This window comes from Triticum dicoccoides, chromosome 1B (assembly GCF_002162155.2).
Source record: "Triticum dicoccoides isolate Atlit2015 ecotype Zavitan chromosome 1B, WEW_v2.0, whole genome shotgun sequence".
NCBI classification, from domain to species: Eukaryota; Viridiplantae; Streptophyta; class Magnoliopsida; order Poales; family Poaceae; genus Triticum; species Triticum dicoccoides.
The window spans coordinates 625,035,206-625,049,519 of record NC_041381.1 but is presented as its reverse complement, the minus strand read 5'-3'; the positions used below and the strand labels follow the sequence as shown (position 1 = coordinate 625,049,519).

At 45.6% G+C, this 14,314-nt stretch overlaps 3 protein-coding genes across 5 annotated transcripts; 2 read left to right on the top strand and 1 right to left on the bottom strand.

The window, feature by feature from the left end:
- Positions 1 to 581: 581 nt before the first annotated feature.
- Positions 582 to 5,087, bottom strand: LOC119349198 (protein PIGMENT DEFECTIVE 338, chloroplastic-like). Its single transcript, XM_037617228.1, has 8 exons — positions 4,112 to 5,087; positions 3,274 to 3,348; positions 3,110 to 3,181; positions 2,938 to 3,018; positions 2,502 to 2,599; positions 1,318 to 1,443; positions 1,192 to 1,240; positions 582 to 928 (listed from the first exon to the last, which is right to left on the bottom strand). The coding sequence occupies exons 1-8, from the start codon at positions 5,051 to 5,053 to the stop codon at positions 713 to 715; spliced, it is 1,659 nt and encodes a 552-aa protein (XP_037473125.1). The 5' UTR covers positions 5,054 to 5,087; the 3' UTR covers positions 582 to 712.
- Positions 5,088 to 5,211: 124 nt separating this feature from the next.
- Positions 5,212 to 7,667, top strand: LOC119349200. The gene is made up of 2 exons (XM_037617229.1): positions 5,212 to 5,412; positions 7,297 to 7,667. The coding sequence occupies exons 1-2, from the start codon at positions 5,290 to 5,292 to the stop codon at positions 7,414 to 7,416; spliced, it is 243 nt and encodes an 80-aa protein (XP_037473126.1). The 5' UTR covers positions 5,212 to 5,289; the 3' UTR covers positions 7,417 to 7,667.
- Positions 7,668 to 9,144: 1,477 nt separating this feature from the next.
- Positions 9,145 to 14,068, top strand: LOC119349197 (type IV inositol polyphosphate 5-phosphatase 3-like). Of its 3 annotated transcripts, XM_037617226.1 has the most exons (11): positions 9,145 to 9,440; positions 9,534 to 9,726; positions 10,419 to 10,493; positions 10,963 to 11,050; positions 11,277 to 11,381; positions 11,860 to 12,223; positions 12,356 to 12,652; positions 12,848 to 13,032; positions 13,129 to 13,237; positions 13,306 to 13,448; positions 13,572 to 14,068. In XM_037617226.1, the coding sequence occupies exons 1-11, from the start codon at positions 9,333 to 9,335 to the stop codon at positions 13,765 to 13,767; spliced, it is 1,863 nt and encodes a 620-aa protein (XP_037473123.1). In that variant the 5' UTR covers positions 9,145 to 9,332; the 3' UTR covers positions 13,768 to 14,068. The 3 variants fall into 3 exon arrangements, with proteins under 3 accessions (XP_037473123.1, XP_037473122.1, XP_037473124.1); XM_037617225.1 differs by having other exon boundaries at positions 11,860 to 12,652; XM_037617227.1 differs by lacking the exons at positions 9,145 to 9,440; positions 9,534 to 9,726 and having other exon boundaries at positions 11,288 to 11,381; positions 11,860 to 12,652.
- The last annotated feature ends 246 nt before the right edge of the window (positions 14,069 to 14,314 follow it).

Sequence of the window (14,314 nt, the reverse complement as noted above, 5' to 3'; positions counted from 1 at the left end):
ATGAAGTGGCTAATTACGTCGAAACCTGTCGGCCTGTGTTCCCACGGAGCCGAACCGTCGCTCTCATCCGGAGGCGAGCAAAGGGCCGCTCCGATCCAGATCGATCGTCTGTTGACACGATGGGTCGACCGCTATGTAGGCGTTGGGTTGTTGCACGCACCGGCAGATTATTCCATGGGTTGTCAGTCGGCCACTGTGCGACGTTCTCCTTCCCTGTGCTGCGATAAATAGACACGGCGAGGACCAGCCTTGGCACATACGGCGACAAGCAGATGAGCAGTGCGCGTCAGAGCAACCAAGGCACGGCCAACAGCGACAGGGTGCCGGCGTGCCGCTCACCGACGCCTTTGAGCTCATCTTGTGATGCACTCATCAAAACCGTGCGACCGGTGACCGCGAGCCGCGTGATCCGGTCACGGTCAGATCGCATCCGCCCCTCGCCAACCGAGCAATGCTAGAAGTACGGGCGTTGTACGGGGGATTTACAGGCTCGTTGACTGTGATTGGTTGGAATATGATTAAGGGGGACGGCCCCACCCTGAAAATCAGGGGGGGGGGAGCAATTAGATTAGGCCACGTTGTGATCCTGTAAAACTTTGTACGATCATCCTGTACGTGTAGTATTATTGTCGCCAACCATACCCTGCTTGACAAGGCGCGGGCACGTACTGGACGGAACGAAATTTCTGCAGAGGCAGTCAATATTCGTGCGTTACAATCCCGACGGTTCGGTGCTGCTGGGGTTACAGTCTGCTCTGTCCGACTTGATGAACTTCAGCCACTTCCAGTTGGCATAGGACGCCGCTTCGTCCTCAAACGGGACGGTGTCGTCGTCCCCGTCGTCGGGCGCCTCGCCGGCGGACCGAGGCGTCGCCGGAATTTGCTCCCGGTATCCTCGCGCCATCTCCTCCGCCTCGGCGAACACCTTCTGCAGAAAACAGAGGCAATGAAAATATGTGACTACCTTCAATGCCGGCTAAACACATATACCCCCTTCGTTCCTAAATATTTGTCTTTCTAGAGATTTCAACAAATGACTACATACGGAGCAAAATGGGTGAATCTACACTCTAAAATATGTCTCTATACATCCGTATGTGATAGTCTATTTGGAATCTCTAAAAAGACAAATATTTAGGAACGGAGGGAGTAGTATGTAAAACTGAAGAGCCAAAGAGGCAGTGGTCTTACCTCTTTGTTGGAGAGAAACAGTCCAGGCTCGCTCTCAAGGTCCCTAATACTGCACAGAGCCGAAACGCGTGAGCTCTCAGTGTTGCATACACATGGTTTTTAGTTTTGCGAGTTTTTTTCGCGTACCTAAGAGCAATTCTGTCTGGCGTCGTCGATTTGATCACAAGCGCTTTCACTCTCTCGCCCACCCTGAGCGCGTCACTGACGGATCTCAGCTGACCGTGTGTTATCTTTGATACATGCAGCAAACCACTGCAGAAGCATCACAAGCTGTAGATTAAACATCCGAAATGTTCCCACCTCTAGATTGTTCACAAGCTTGCCATGTGGTAGAATGATGTCTATATATGGTTCAATGAGAATGGATGGGGTCCAAACTTTATTCGGGCATGCAACAATACAAGATGGATAATACTACCTAGGGTCCGAATTATAAGATGTTTTCAATATGGACTACATAAGGACTGAAGCAAGTGAACAAACACATTAAAAAGCGTCTATATACATCCAATTCAGAAAAAAGTTACTCCTCCGATCCATATTAATTGTCACTGCTTTAGTAGTACAAAGTTGTACTAAAGCAACGGCAATTAATATGGATCAGAGTGAGTAGAACATCTTGGAACAGAGGGAGTGCCTTTTGAAAGGAAAGATGCATACTCCCAATGCTTGAAGTTATATGATCTATTATAAATGGAAGCGAAGCATGACATGTAAATACTTGGAAGTATACATGCTCCAAAGGAACAAGACAAGTCCTTCGCTTGAGCACAGCGCAATCACTCATAATCTAAGCCAGGAGATTGATAAAAGAAGAGATACCTCATTATCTGGCGAATTATCATAATTTCCAGTGGAACTCATCAGTGTGAAGGCTAGTCAGTAAATCTCATGTTTCACTAAAATTAACAATCACTCTTTTGTTCAGGTAATCCAGTTAAGAATGTCAAAAGGAGCAAGACTGACAATTATACTTATATAATCTAGTCAAGACTTAGCGTCATCAATGTTGCCAAGATTTAAAACATATTGTGGCAACAGCCACCTTCTAAATTATTTGGTACACCTATTTTTCGTTTGTCATAAAATAGGAGTAAGCCATACTAAAACATATGCACGACTATAAGAGAATATGGCCAAAAATGAAATTATCAGCAGCTACTAATGAAATGATGGAACTGGAAGGTATGCTCCTTCAACTTTCAAGTGTAAAATGAACTTTGGCAGAAAAGAAGAAATGCCATATTTAGTATGTATTCCCTCCGTTCCAAAATAGCTGTCATGGTTTTAGTTCAGTTTAGTGATATTACCTTCTGTTAGTCTCCCCAATCCTTATTTGTGCACCATATGGGAACAACTTGCGGACTGTCCCTTCCAAGAGAGCCCCTTCTTTAAGGTATAACATTGCCTAAAAGAAGTACCGAAGATCAAAATTAATCAGAAGAACTCAAGGGTACTCATTGTTCTCTCATACAAGTCAAAATCTGACCAATGTTCTGCAGAATTCAATTGATATCGATACTTCAAGTGTATTTATCACGAGTTGTAGACTGTAGCGAAAGCTATTTAAATACATTTCTTGCACTGTGTCTTTAGGCAATTCAATAAGTTAGATGGACCAAGATTCTCTACTATGAAGAGCCACAGTAAAAACACATGATATCCTTGTAAACAATATGTTAGTGAATGCTACAGGTAAGGACAACAGACTGAACAGAGGCCCATGTAAACATGCAGTTAACTTACCCAAGCCTCTTTTTCACTAATTATTAATTCGTTAGTCCTTTCGTCAATCTTTGTAATACAGACATGTATCTGTCGACCAACCTGTGCACAAGAAACAATATAATTCACAAGTCACAACCACTTTATTGACACTAACTTGACAAAACTAGATAAAAGGGATCATGCGTCTTACATTGTTCTTTAGATCTGTAAAATTTCTTGCTCTAGTCATCATCTGAGGCTTAGGTAGGAATGCCCGGAGCCCCTAAATGATGGCATCATGGATGTGAGTTTTAGCTACAAAATTTGAAAGTGAACTGTAATGTAATCCATTGAACTCGTATGAGTAATCCGCACCTCAATTCTTGACAACAAGCCTCCAGCATTCCACTCAGAAATTTTAACCTTGATAGGCACATTTAGCTGCTTTATCTGGACATCAGTATGTACAGAAATTGTCATATATAAAACATTCAGAATGAAAATAATAGCTATTGAACTCAAAACTTCATAGGTCACAGTCATGTCCAATCATCAATTGTCATCGGAAAAAACATGACGAAAACAAGGGTTTTCCATCCTACAATTTTTTCCATTGCACTGCTCTGCATCCAAGATTTGAAACATCAATTTTACAATACAATAGGCTAAATGACGGATTCATGTACGTTGTTATTAGTTGGAAGAGTACAAGGTTTCATGATCATAATACCAATCATTTCTCCATGTACTTAAGCATGAAATCACTCTACGTTCTTAACAAAAACATGAGATACTCTGTTTTGGGCTGCAACGCTGATTTTGACTCATGCCATGCTAAGAACCATCAAGACAAAATTGTGTATTAACCTAGGAGCAAGCTATGATAGTACATAATTGCCTACTAACCCACAAGCCAGATGTATATCACACTGCATTAATAGCTAGAGCTTTTAGATAGGCCAGCCAGTATATGAAAAATATACTTAGTACAAGCAAGACGGCACTCATGACTCAGGGGTTGCAGATCTACTCCTGATACCAATCATACACACTACATTAGTAGTGATGTTTGAAGTATCTGTACTGCATTATGTTCAGACAAACTATATCTGTATCTGGTACTGAACTACTGACAGTGAGCATCAAAACATACATTGAACGATCAGTTCATCAAATTCCAACAACAATAATAGAGAGGAGAGTCATAGAGGACCTGCCTCACTCTGTGCCACGCGACGCGCCGGAACAGCCTGCGCGCAGACAGCAACGGCCGCCCGCCAAGTGTTCGGCCGAGGACCTCGGCGAACACCACCGTGCCAACGCCCACCACCGGCGCACATTTCTCCTTCCCGGTCCTCCCAACCTTCACAATCCCGCCCCCGCCGGCCGCGACGCCGACCCTGCCTTCCGCGGCGAACTCCCTCGCGCCGCCCGACGCGACGTCGCACGCCAGGTAAGCGAACTCCTCCGGGGACGCCGGCGCCGCCTCCTTGGTCAGCAACAGCGCCGGCTCGCCTCCGGCGCCGACGTCTACGTCGAGCGCCCGCGCGTCGCCCCCGACGACGACGCCGACGACCAGGTCCCCGGGCATGGGGTCGTAGTAGATGACCCCGCGCCCGGCCGACACAGCCCCGTCCTCCGAGGCGTGCTTCTCCTTCCCGGCGGCGGCGGCTTCGGACGTGCCCTCGCTGGCGTCGGCGCCCTTCACCTGGAAGAAGTTGAGGTAGGGCGCGAGCGCCTCGGCCGTGGACGGCGCCGGGGCGGCCTCCGGCTCGGGCTCGTCCTCCTCCGGCGCGGAGGGGGACGGGAAGGGCTTGTCGAGCAGGTGGAGCTCCTCGCCTCCCCCTCCGCCACCCCCGCCCTCGACCACATCGGAGGAGGAGGAGGGTGAGGAGCGGAGCGGCGAGGGAGTTCGCCCGCTGAGTAGGACGGGGATGCGGGAATGGAGGCGGTGGCTCGCCGCAGGCGCTCCGTGCTTGGGTCGGCGGGCACGCGGGGAGACCGACGCGGCGGGGAGGAGGGAGAGGAGCGAGGGCGGCGGCATGGCGAGCTCGCGGGGAGCGAGCGGCGTGGCGGTCAGCGGCTGTGCTGCTCCAGCTCTATCTCCTCGCGCCGATAATTTTTTTTGGAAATTTCTCATCGGCAGCAACCTCATCCTCCATTCCCGCTATTCTGGTGAACCAATCGGCCCGGCCCATCAGCGAAGACGTAGACCAGCCCAGGCTTCCGCCTGGCCCAGTAAAGTCGAGCGCCACTGACATGCGGGACCTAGGTCGAGCCGTCTGGGTCTGACCTGACCGACGCGAGCCCGAATCGACAGTCGCAGTCGGATCAGAGAGCGGCGGAAGGAAGGGGAGCGAGCGAGCAGAAGCAAAGGAGGCGGAGGGGGAGATGGGGTTCATGCTGCGGGTGAGGCTGGCCTCCTTCTTCGCGGGCGCGGCCGCCGCGGCGGCCGGCGGCAGCTACTTCCTCTACAAGGACTACAAGCTCGCCCACGACTCCACGGCCCTCAAGGTACGGGCCGCGCGCGCCCCTCCCCGCCTCAGATCTCGGACCCTGCACCGCCCCAAACGCATCCGCCCGCGGTTCCGCGCCCCTCGTCTAGGCAGTAGGACGGGGGGAATGGGGAAACCCCCCCTCCTCGATGCGTCGTCCTCTGTGAAGGATGGATCGCACTTCGCACTGCTGATTTCCTGACGCGGGTCGAGGAAACCACTTCTTTGTTTGTTTGTAGATCATGTATTCATGTTGCTGTTGGCATCATTGGTCTGCCCTGAAAATTTACGCCAGCATCGATCTTGGATAGGCACCAGGAGAACGTATCCAGGTCCGTCCGAAAATACTTGTCATCAAAATGGACAAAAAAGGGATGTATCTAGAACTAAAATACATCTAGATACATCCCTTCTATTCATTTTGATCGATGACAAGTATTTCCGGACGGAGGGAGTATATACTTTGGGATGCCTGTGGTGCCACGTTTTGTTTGATTACAACTTGTGTTCTGTCTGCCTGCCTACAAATCAGCATGTCTAGTTTCTGCAAGCCGTGATTGGTAGCCAGAAATGCCGTTTTGAGTCTGACCTCTATGGCTCACAGTTCCAGTACCACTTCGTGGATGTCTTGGCGTACCAAGCTAATGGTCTGTTTGTCAGTTCAGTAATTTGTCATAGCTTGCTCTGATCATAGGGGTAATCGTGGGGTACAATGATTTGAGTAGGATCCACGGTAAATGTTGCATCGATACATACTCGCCGTACTTTGTTCATAGTTTCAGGCAAGCAATTGGATATGGGACTGCCTAGGATAGAGTCAATATCTTTTGGGGTACAATGATTTAAGTGATGTGCTGTCTTGTCTAAATGCATGTGACTGGTTTGCTGCAACTTGACCTCCGGATGATGGATCGATGGATATGTAGTGTTCTATAATTATCTCATACCACACACTGAAATGCCTATTTGCTTGGTAAGTGATAACATTGTGTCTGCAGTCCCTTGGCACATTACAAGATGATCATGTCTTAACAACATAGAATGGAAGCGATCATGAATTTGGAGATGCATCTAGTGTTAACAGCATAACATTTATTATTGTTGAATTTTACTCACTTTTTTGCTGTGCATTGGTATTTGTTGATGCAGCATATCTCAGGACCGTTTCAGTTTCATAGGCACAACCAGTCTTCAAAGTTCCAACATATATTTGCACAAACATATATGTTTTTTTTCCAGAGTAAACTTAAGTATAGACTATATAACATTTTGGACATTATATTACATATATCATAACTCTTGAAGCTGGCCTGTTCAGCTCATCAACAACAACGTTGGTGGTTTTGCCTACCTTCCAGTAAGAAATCAAATTATGCTAACTTCATCAGAATGATGGAACAATAGATATCCTGACATTGAATTTGAGAAGAACACTAGGTTAATTCATCATGCCTGATATACCATGGTCATTGGTATGCACTGGTGGGATTGTTCAGTAGTTCATGTAAATGTGCAGAATTTCATAGATGAAAGGCTGAAATTTGTCGAGGTAGATGCGATAAAGACACATGCTCGTATAGTTATCCCATAAGAAGTTGCTTGAAATGTGGGGATGGGTGTCTTATGCTAATTTTGAGCGGTTGTAACTAACCTTAGTTGAGGATGTTTTTCTTCTCTGAGGTAAAGCTTAGTTGTGGATGTTTTTCATAAGTGAAGTTGTCTTTCACATGTCATGGGCGTTTAAGCAGCGCAATCATTGGTCTGAGCTTCAAGATTGAGGTTTCCATACATGTGATGTTTGTTAATCATGCTCCCTCTGCATTTGCACTATACACTTGCATGATTCTGGTTGGGTTGTAGTCTTGTAGATAAGCATCTGATCTCTAAATCACGACTTTTCCAGGTGAAAGGTCTCCACGACCATGTGGACGCCCGTTACAAGGCTCTCGACAAGCGACTTGCAGCTCTGGAAGCCCAGAAAAGCACCGACTCCTCTCCGGCTGTGGACGCGCCATCGGGCTAGTCGTCCGTCTGTGGACGCGCCATTGGGCTAGTCGTCCGTCTGTCCATCACGAGGCTTGACAAGTGGATGATTCAAAGTTTGTTTACTTTTAACATGCGCGCGCTATCTGCTTCTCCTTTGAAGGCAAGGGGCCTGTGACTGACAGCGAAATAATCTAGCCAATGGTTTTTATTTTGTTGTGTGGGCAAGAAGAATCTTGTTTTTTGTTGCATGATGATGGGATACATCAGATCTTTGCACACCATTTCACACTTGCTGTTTGTTTTACTAGCAATGTAGTACTCCCTCCGTCTGGAATTACTTGTCACGAAAATGAATAGAAATGGATGTATCTAGAACTAAAATATGTCTAGATAAATCCATTTCTGGGACAAGTATTTCCGGACGGAGGGAGTAGATGGTTTATGATGCCTGTTTTTCGCTGGTTTGATAGTCTCTGCTGATGAAGGGAAAATTAGCGCTGGTTGGTCCATGCTTTGCACGTTTTATTGTGGAGAAGAAACAGAAAAGTCCAGCTGATAAGCGTTGGTAGTATCTGCAAAGGGATCCGATCCAGCTCAACATCACCTTGTCCACTCGCCACGGCGACCCCGTTGCGTGTGGCCATGCCTCTTGCCGACCTCTGTCTGTTTCCTAATTACCTTTTATAATTTCTTTCAAATTGCTTGCTTATTGGCTCGGAACGGTTCAGGCCTGTGATGATGATCAGAAGAAGTAATCGGGAGAAGCGGTTTCATTATTGGCATTAGGCAACGGCTGCTTTCATCTTGATCTTGGACTGTTCTAATTAGTTAATCATATCGAGATGACTTAACTATAGCCATTATCAGCTATCGTTATTGGTTGCCCACCATCTGCTGGTGCAGAAGAAGATGATCATTAACTGGTTGAAGCATTGTTTCCACCACTATTTCTTCCATGTATGAAAAATTCAAGCTAATAGTCAGCGCAACAGCATAGTATACATACACAAAAATGACCCTCAACCATGCCAAGAGGCCGGTTAGTCATCCCCTGAATATGAAAATAAACATGCGTCGCACACTCGCTTCCTGCACGATTTCATCCCGTACCAAAGCCCAGGTACACGTAGTAGTATTTTCCTTCGAGTTTAATCATCAGGTTGGAGGGATATGCCCGGGACATGTCGCCGAATCATTGAGGATCTCTTTGTGATTTTCCTTTTATTGGAACTCATTGGAAATCACAACTAATTCACATGATTGGGCCAAATCCAGCACACTACTGCTGTAGAATAATGTGCTTAGGCAGTTAGGTTAGTTACGGCTGATTGAGGTGGATTATGGCAATCCAGTTTTCTGTCAATTGTTCTGTTTAGCTAACCAGATCACTGTCTCACGACTTCTTTTTCATAACAAATTATTATAAAATAAGTTTACTATATTGCACTACAGTTCAGCAACTGCAAAACTGAGCCTTTCATGTACTCTTTTTTTCTTTAAATTACGCCGCGTTTCTGCATCGCACGACACGTGGGCATGAAAAAAAAATATTTGACGACAAATATTACAGAAATACCCAGCAACAAAGTGTTCCTTCCTGAATGAAATGCACATGGCGGCAAAAAAAAAATGCTGGAAAAATACTCAAAACCAGTTCGTGGAAGAAAAATAAAATAAACGATGTCGTTATTGAGATAAGATAATGATGATACGGTTAGGAGCAAGGCAAAACAGTTTAAGAAAGAGACGGCGGGCGACGAGCCGAACGGGTCGCCGGCACTCCTCGCTGTCTTAACCATCCATCCATCCATCCATCCGTCATCGCCGCCGACGATGCGGCAGTCAATTGCCCCACGAACACTTCCGCCACAGATACGGCTGTCGTCGGGGCGCCCCGCTTCAAAACCCAGATGACCCCGCGGACAAGTCACGACGAGCCCGCACAGAACGGCAATGGCGTCCTCCTCCTCCCCGGCGGCTCCGTTGCTCCCACCTTGTCAAGATGAGCAGGATAAGGAGGACGCAGGTGCTCGGAGCGACGGCGGGAGTCAGCGGGAGCAGGTACTGGTTCTTGGCGATTTGAGCTTGGGAATTACTAGCTTGTGGTAGATTGCTGATGAAATCGGTGGCTTCTTGCTTGCTTGTGCTTCGAAGGGGGTGATGCGGAGCTGGGCGGAGGCGGCGCTGCTGTGCTGCGGCGCGGACTGCGGCGACGCGGAGCGGCTGTGGCGCAGGGTGGTGCTGCGCAAGTGGCTCAACGTCGGCGCCGGGTCCGGCGACTCCGACTTCAGCGCCGACGAGTTCGAGGCCGAGGCCGAGACCGACGACGAGGAGCCCGGCCACCAAGGTCCGCCCATCTCCTCTCTTCGGTGATCCATTCCCCCATTTCCTGCGCACGAGCCGCTCTGCTTCGATCCCTTTGGAGGGGGATTTTTTGTGCTTACAGAAATGCAGACCGCCACATTGCGAATTTGCAACGCCGATAGCCTCACAATAGATGATTGGCGAGCCTTCCCAGCTCAATTGTTCATTGCTCGCTTTCTCGTCTGAGTTCACGACTCATGAGCGTCCCCAGTTCAGTTCCGTACGGGTATGGCCACGAGTGCCGTGCGGGTCATCTCCCTGGTCGATGGCGACCTCCACCGTGATGTCCGGCTGCTAATCCACTTTCTGCAGACCACCGGTTTCGTTTGGCATATTGCCACACTCGACATTTTTAACCAGGAGAAAAGTTTGGTCGAGGAGTTCGAGGATTCCAAATTCCTGATGCCTTTTTGTTTCGTCTCAAAGCCTGCTTGATTGAGCCAGGCTGCTTTTGAACACCGCCTTTTCGAGGCTGCCTTTTTTTTTATGCAGAAAGGGGAAAAGAGCAAAGAATGGCTGTTAATTTGTTTTGTGCCTTGTAAGAGAGGATCTAAATCTTTTAGAAAGGGGAAAATCCATGGGGCTTTATATGCGTAGATTTATTGAGCTTAAATCTGCAGATTGATATCGATGATCATACGTGTTCTGACCGCTATGTTTGCTCCATCTGTGCAGAGAAGTGCTGTTGCTGGGAACACAAACTGTTTGATGAGGAGAGGAGATCGCGTGGACTTGGTGCGGGCACGATTGGTAATTTAATTGTTGTCTCATTTGTTGGAGAAGAATGTATGGACAAAACAGTTGTTGGCAGTTCGATTTTCTTTTATATATTTTCCCCATAAGAGGAATTGGGTCCTACCTTATATCCATGCCAGCAACTAGGCATTGTGTAGTAGTGATAAAAATATCAAAAAATGTGGATAGTGCTTTTCCACTTTCTATGAATAAATATTTCAAAGCAACATTTTTTTAATGATAAAGAACAGACGGTCTGACTTTACATAAAGCCATTTTTTTCAAAGAAATATATGCATGATAATTTAGAAGCACCTGGATGCCTTTTAATATGCGTTTCGACTTGCTATGAAGCCCGTTTTGTTACATTAAACGACCGTCTGGTAAGCCATTCGTTGACGCGCTGCCTTACATACTGACACGAACATATGTTTGACCTTGGTTGACAATTGCTTTATATGCTGATGCAAGCTGTAATTTGTAGGTAATCAAGTGAAGGCTGTGCCTGACAGACTTAAAAGGTGCAATTCAGAGACACTTCGCGCTCAGTATATCGATGTCGCTGAACTCAGGTATAGCTAGTCTTATATATTGCTCCCCTCTTATATTTGGCCTTTTTGACAGTATTTTCATAACATCCTGTGTGGTTACTGAAATAAAATGCTCAATACGCCTGGTTTCTGTCACACAAAACATTTCAGAAGATTTAATACTAACTAATTGAACCTAGCTGCAACTAGGCTAATAAATGCTACTATGGTTGTGTGTTGCTTCCAACCTTCGAGGTTTTACATGCAGGATTTTCGTAGGGACATGGAATGTTGGAGGCAGAGTTCCACCTATTGACTTAGACATTCAAGAATGGCTGGCGATGGAGGAGCCAGCTGATATTTATGTTCTCGGGTAAATCACTGCTAACAAACTTTCAATTGCACGAATCTTCAGTTCTTATTTTGGAAGAAGATATGTGGCACAGATTCACACAAAATAAGCTGTCACAATCTGACATAGGCATAGCAGTTGCAATCTTGGGAAAACTTAAAAAGCTGTTTCTGGATCATCCACTTAAAACATACTCCCTCTGTAACTTAATATAAGATTTTTTTGACACTGTCATAGTGTCTGACAGTGTCAGAAAACGTCTTATATTAAGTTACGGAGGGAGTATCTGAAAATTATTTGGTTATTGGCTGGTATCTAATCAGTTTTTCACCCGTGTCACACCTTAGCTTTCTATTTGGCTAAGATGTGATTTGTTGTGCACTACTGCCATTATTTTAGATGAAAGGCCCATGGCCTGCTTTTATTAAAGCCACAGTTCAAGCGGCACCAAACATTCCCTTAGTTTATATTTACCATGAAATTTATGACAATCTTTCAGATTTCAAGAAATTGTCCCACTAAATGCTGGGAATATATTCGGTGCTGAAGATGACCATCCAGTTGTAGTATGGGAACATATCATTCGTGAAACTTTGAATAAGATATGTCCATATAAACCAAAGCATAAATGTGTCAGTGATCCTCCTTCACCATCAAAGTTCAATCCATCAGATTATCTTGTGATGGAAGATGATTTTCTTAGTGAGGCCGACAATGGAAGTGAGGGGGAACTTCATCCATTGATTGGACAAGACATTAATCCAGTTACTAATGATAGTGGCGTTTGTAAAACATATGAATACTCCACCTCTGCTTCCAGTGAAAGAGTTCACGAAGGCGAAGACTTCAGCAAGATGCTTCCAGTAAATACTTCTCATCACTCCCACAACTCAAGTCATACGCTTTTTAGATCTAATCTGAAAGAACCGAGCAACCAAGCCGGTCACTTGGAAAGGCCTGGAATGATTTGGCCTGAACAACAATTGGATATGCAGGTTCATCTTCTTCAGAACAGCACATCAGTTACTTCAGTGAAGACTCTAACAGCTTCTGCGTCTTTCAAATCGAGACATGAGAATTCTAATGGTTTTCCGGAAGATAATCTGGACCATGATGTTAGTACCGATAATAGAGTCGTTGAAAGGAAAAATTCAAATTTCGTACGGATAATAAGCAAGCAAATGGTGGGAATATATCTTTCGGTGTGGGTTCAGAGAGGCCTTAGGAGGCACATTCAGAATTTGAGAGTATCAACTGTAGGTGTAGGCGCGATGGGTTACATCGGTAACAAGGCAAGTGCCAAACTTGATCTTATTTTCTCTCATCATTCATTTTGCATTCATTTGTACTTCATGCCTAAGTTTTCATTTCATTGCCTTGCCTTGTCATCTCATATCAGTTCTTATTAGATTCAGCATGGATACACTTGTTGGATACTATCTGATCTACAAAATCATCTGATGACATTTGTTTCTGCAATGTTCCAGGGATCAATATCAGTCAGCATGTCTATATATCAGACACCCTTTTGTTTTGTATGTTGCCACCTGACATCTGGTGAAAAGGATGGAAATCTAACAAAGAGAAATGCAGATGTTGAAGAAATCCTTCGAAGAACGGTATTTAACCCAGTTCATAGAGTCAGCATGCCTAAGGGAATACATGACCATGAGTAAGTCGGCAAACTTGTGTCGCCTGAATCTTTGCTATCCTCCGATGCAATCATTTTCTCAATTGCTTACATATGCAGCCATTTCATAAATTTCAGAAAGATTATATGGTTTGGGGATCTCAACTACCGAATCAACCTATCATATGAAAGAACACATGAACTTATCTCCAGAAAGGAATGGGATTTATTGTTTGACAATGATCAGGTAATTTAATGGTTCGGTACATAAATTACTACCTGTAGTATTTCCAGCTCACGCTTTTGCTGTGACAGCTAAAGTGGGAACTGATGAAAGGGCGTACATTTGACGGTTGGATCGAAGGGGTGATTAGCTTCCCCCCAACATATAAATACGAATTTAATTCAGATAAGTATGCGGGCGACGAGCCAATATCTGCGAGAAGAAGACCTGCATGGTATGCTACCTGCCTAATTAAGCTCCTGCCTTTTTGTTTCGCACATTTAATCTGATAAGAGCCATCATAGCTCATGTTTGGGCATTAGAACCCAGGATAAATAAATGTTGCATACTTCTGTAGGTGCGACCGGATTCTTTCATACGGAAAGGGCATCAGGTTGGATTCTTACAGAAGGGTGGAGCTTAATCTTTCGGATCACCGCCCGGTGTCCGCTGTCTACATGGCCGAGGTTGAAGTTTTATGCCACAGAAAGTTTCAGAAGGCTGTAACATTCACCAATGTAGAGGTTGAGGATCATCTGTTATTGGAGAGATGAAACACTTGTTGAATGAAGAACCATGGACTGTGAGAGAACATGAAGTTCTTAGCTCATAGGCGCAATGGCCGAAGGGAAATGCCGGTAATTTCAGACAAGTTACCAGAATGTAAAGAAGCAGATAGGGCTGGCAGTTTGATGCATACTAGGGATTGGGTTGTGAGTGTGTGTTTCCGACCAAATTGGTCGTCCTGTAAATGAAAAGAAGAATAAAAGGTAGCCCGACTCCTCGGAAGAGGATGAATTGTTCATATCTAACAGGATCTGCAGAGAAATGAGTGATGTTCTTCCCCTTTTCTTATCGAGGTACCGTTCTTGCTTCTTTTTAATGTTTGATGATGATTAACCACTCAAGATAAAAGCTGGAGCTGCTAAGTACAAACATGTAAACAAAAAAGCAAGTACACTTGAAAATGTTGCCAACAATGGTGCTAGGGCTACTGCGAGAGCAAGCATGGCAGTTTGCACATGGAGACTTGGTTGAGATGGCATCGCCCCAAATGCCGGACTGCGAAGAGTAAACGCAAGCGAGTGATCGGTCGTCGTC

Excerpts from the sequence above, each read along its gene's own strand:
- LOC119349200 (XM_037617229.1), top strand. The coding sequence starts at position 5,290 with ATGGGGTTCATGCTGCGGGTGAGGCTGGCCTCCTTCTTCGCGGGCGCG. Across the intron at positions 5,413-7,296 it reads ACGACTCCACGGCCCTCAAG|GTGAAAGGTCTCCACGACCA; the intron begins GTACGGGCCGCG and ends CGACTTTTCCAG.
- LOC119349197 (XM_037617225.1), top strand. The coding sequence starts at position 9,333 with ATGGCGTCCTCCTCCTCCCCGGCGGCTCCGTTGCTCCCACCTTGTCAA. Across the intron at positions 12,653-12,847 it reads TGGGTTACATCGGTAACAAG|GGATCAATATCAGTCAGCAT; the intron begins GCAAGTGCCAAA and ends GCAATGTTCCAG. Across the intron at positions 13,449-13,571 it reads GCGAGAAGAAGACCTGCATG|GTGCGACCGGATTCTTTCAT; the intron begins GTATGCTACCTG and ends ATACTTCTGTAG.
- LOC119349198 (XM_037617228.1), bottom strand. The coding sequence starts at position 5,053 with ATGAGGTTGCTGCCGATGAGAAATTTCCAAAAAAAATTATCGGCGCGA. Across the intron at positions 1,241-1,317 it reads CCAGACAGAATTGCTCTTAG|TATTAGGGACCTTGAGAGCG; the intron begins GTACGCGAAAAA and ends GGCTCTGTGCAG. Across the intron at positions 929-1,191 it reads TGTTTCTCTCCAACAAAGAG|AAGGTGTTCGCCGAGGCGGA; the intron begins GTAAGACCACTG and ends TGTTTTCTGCAG.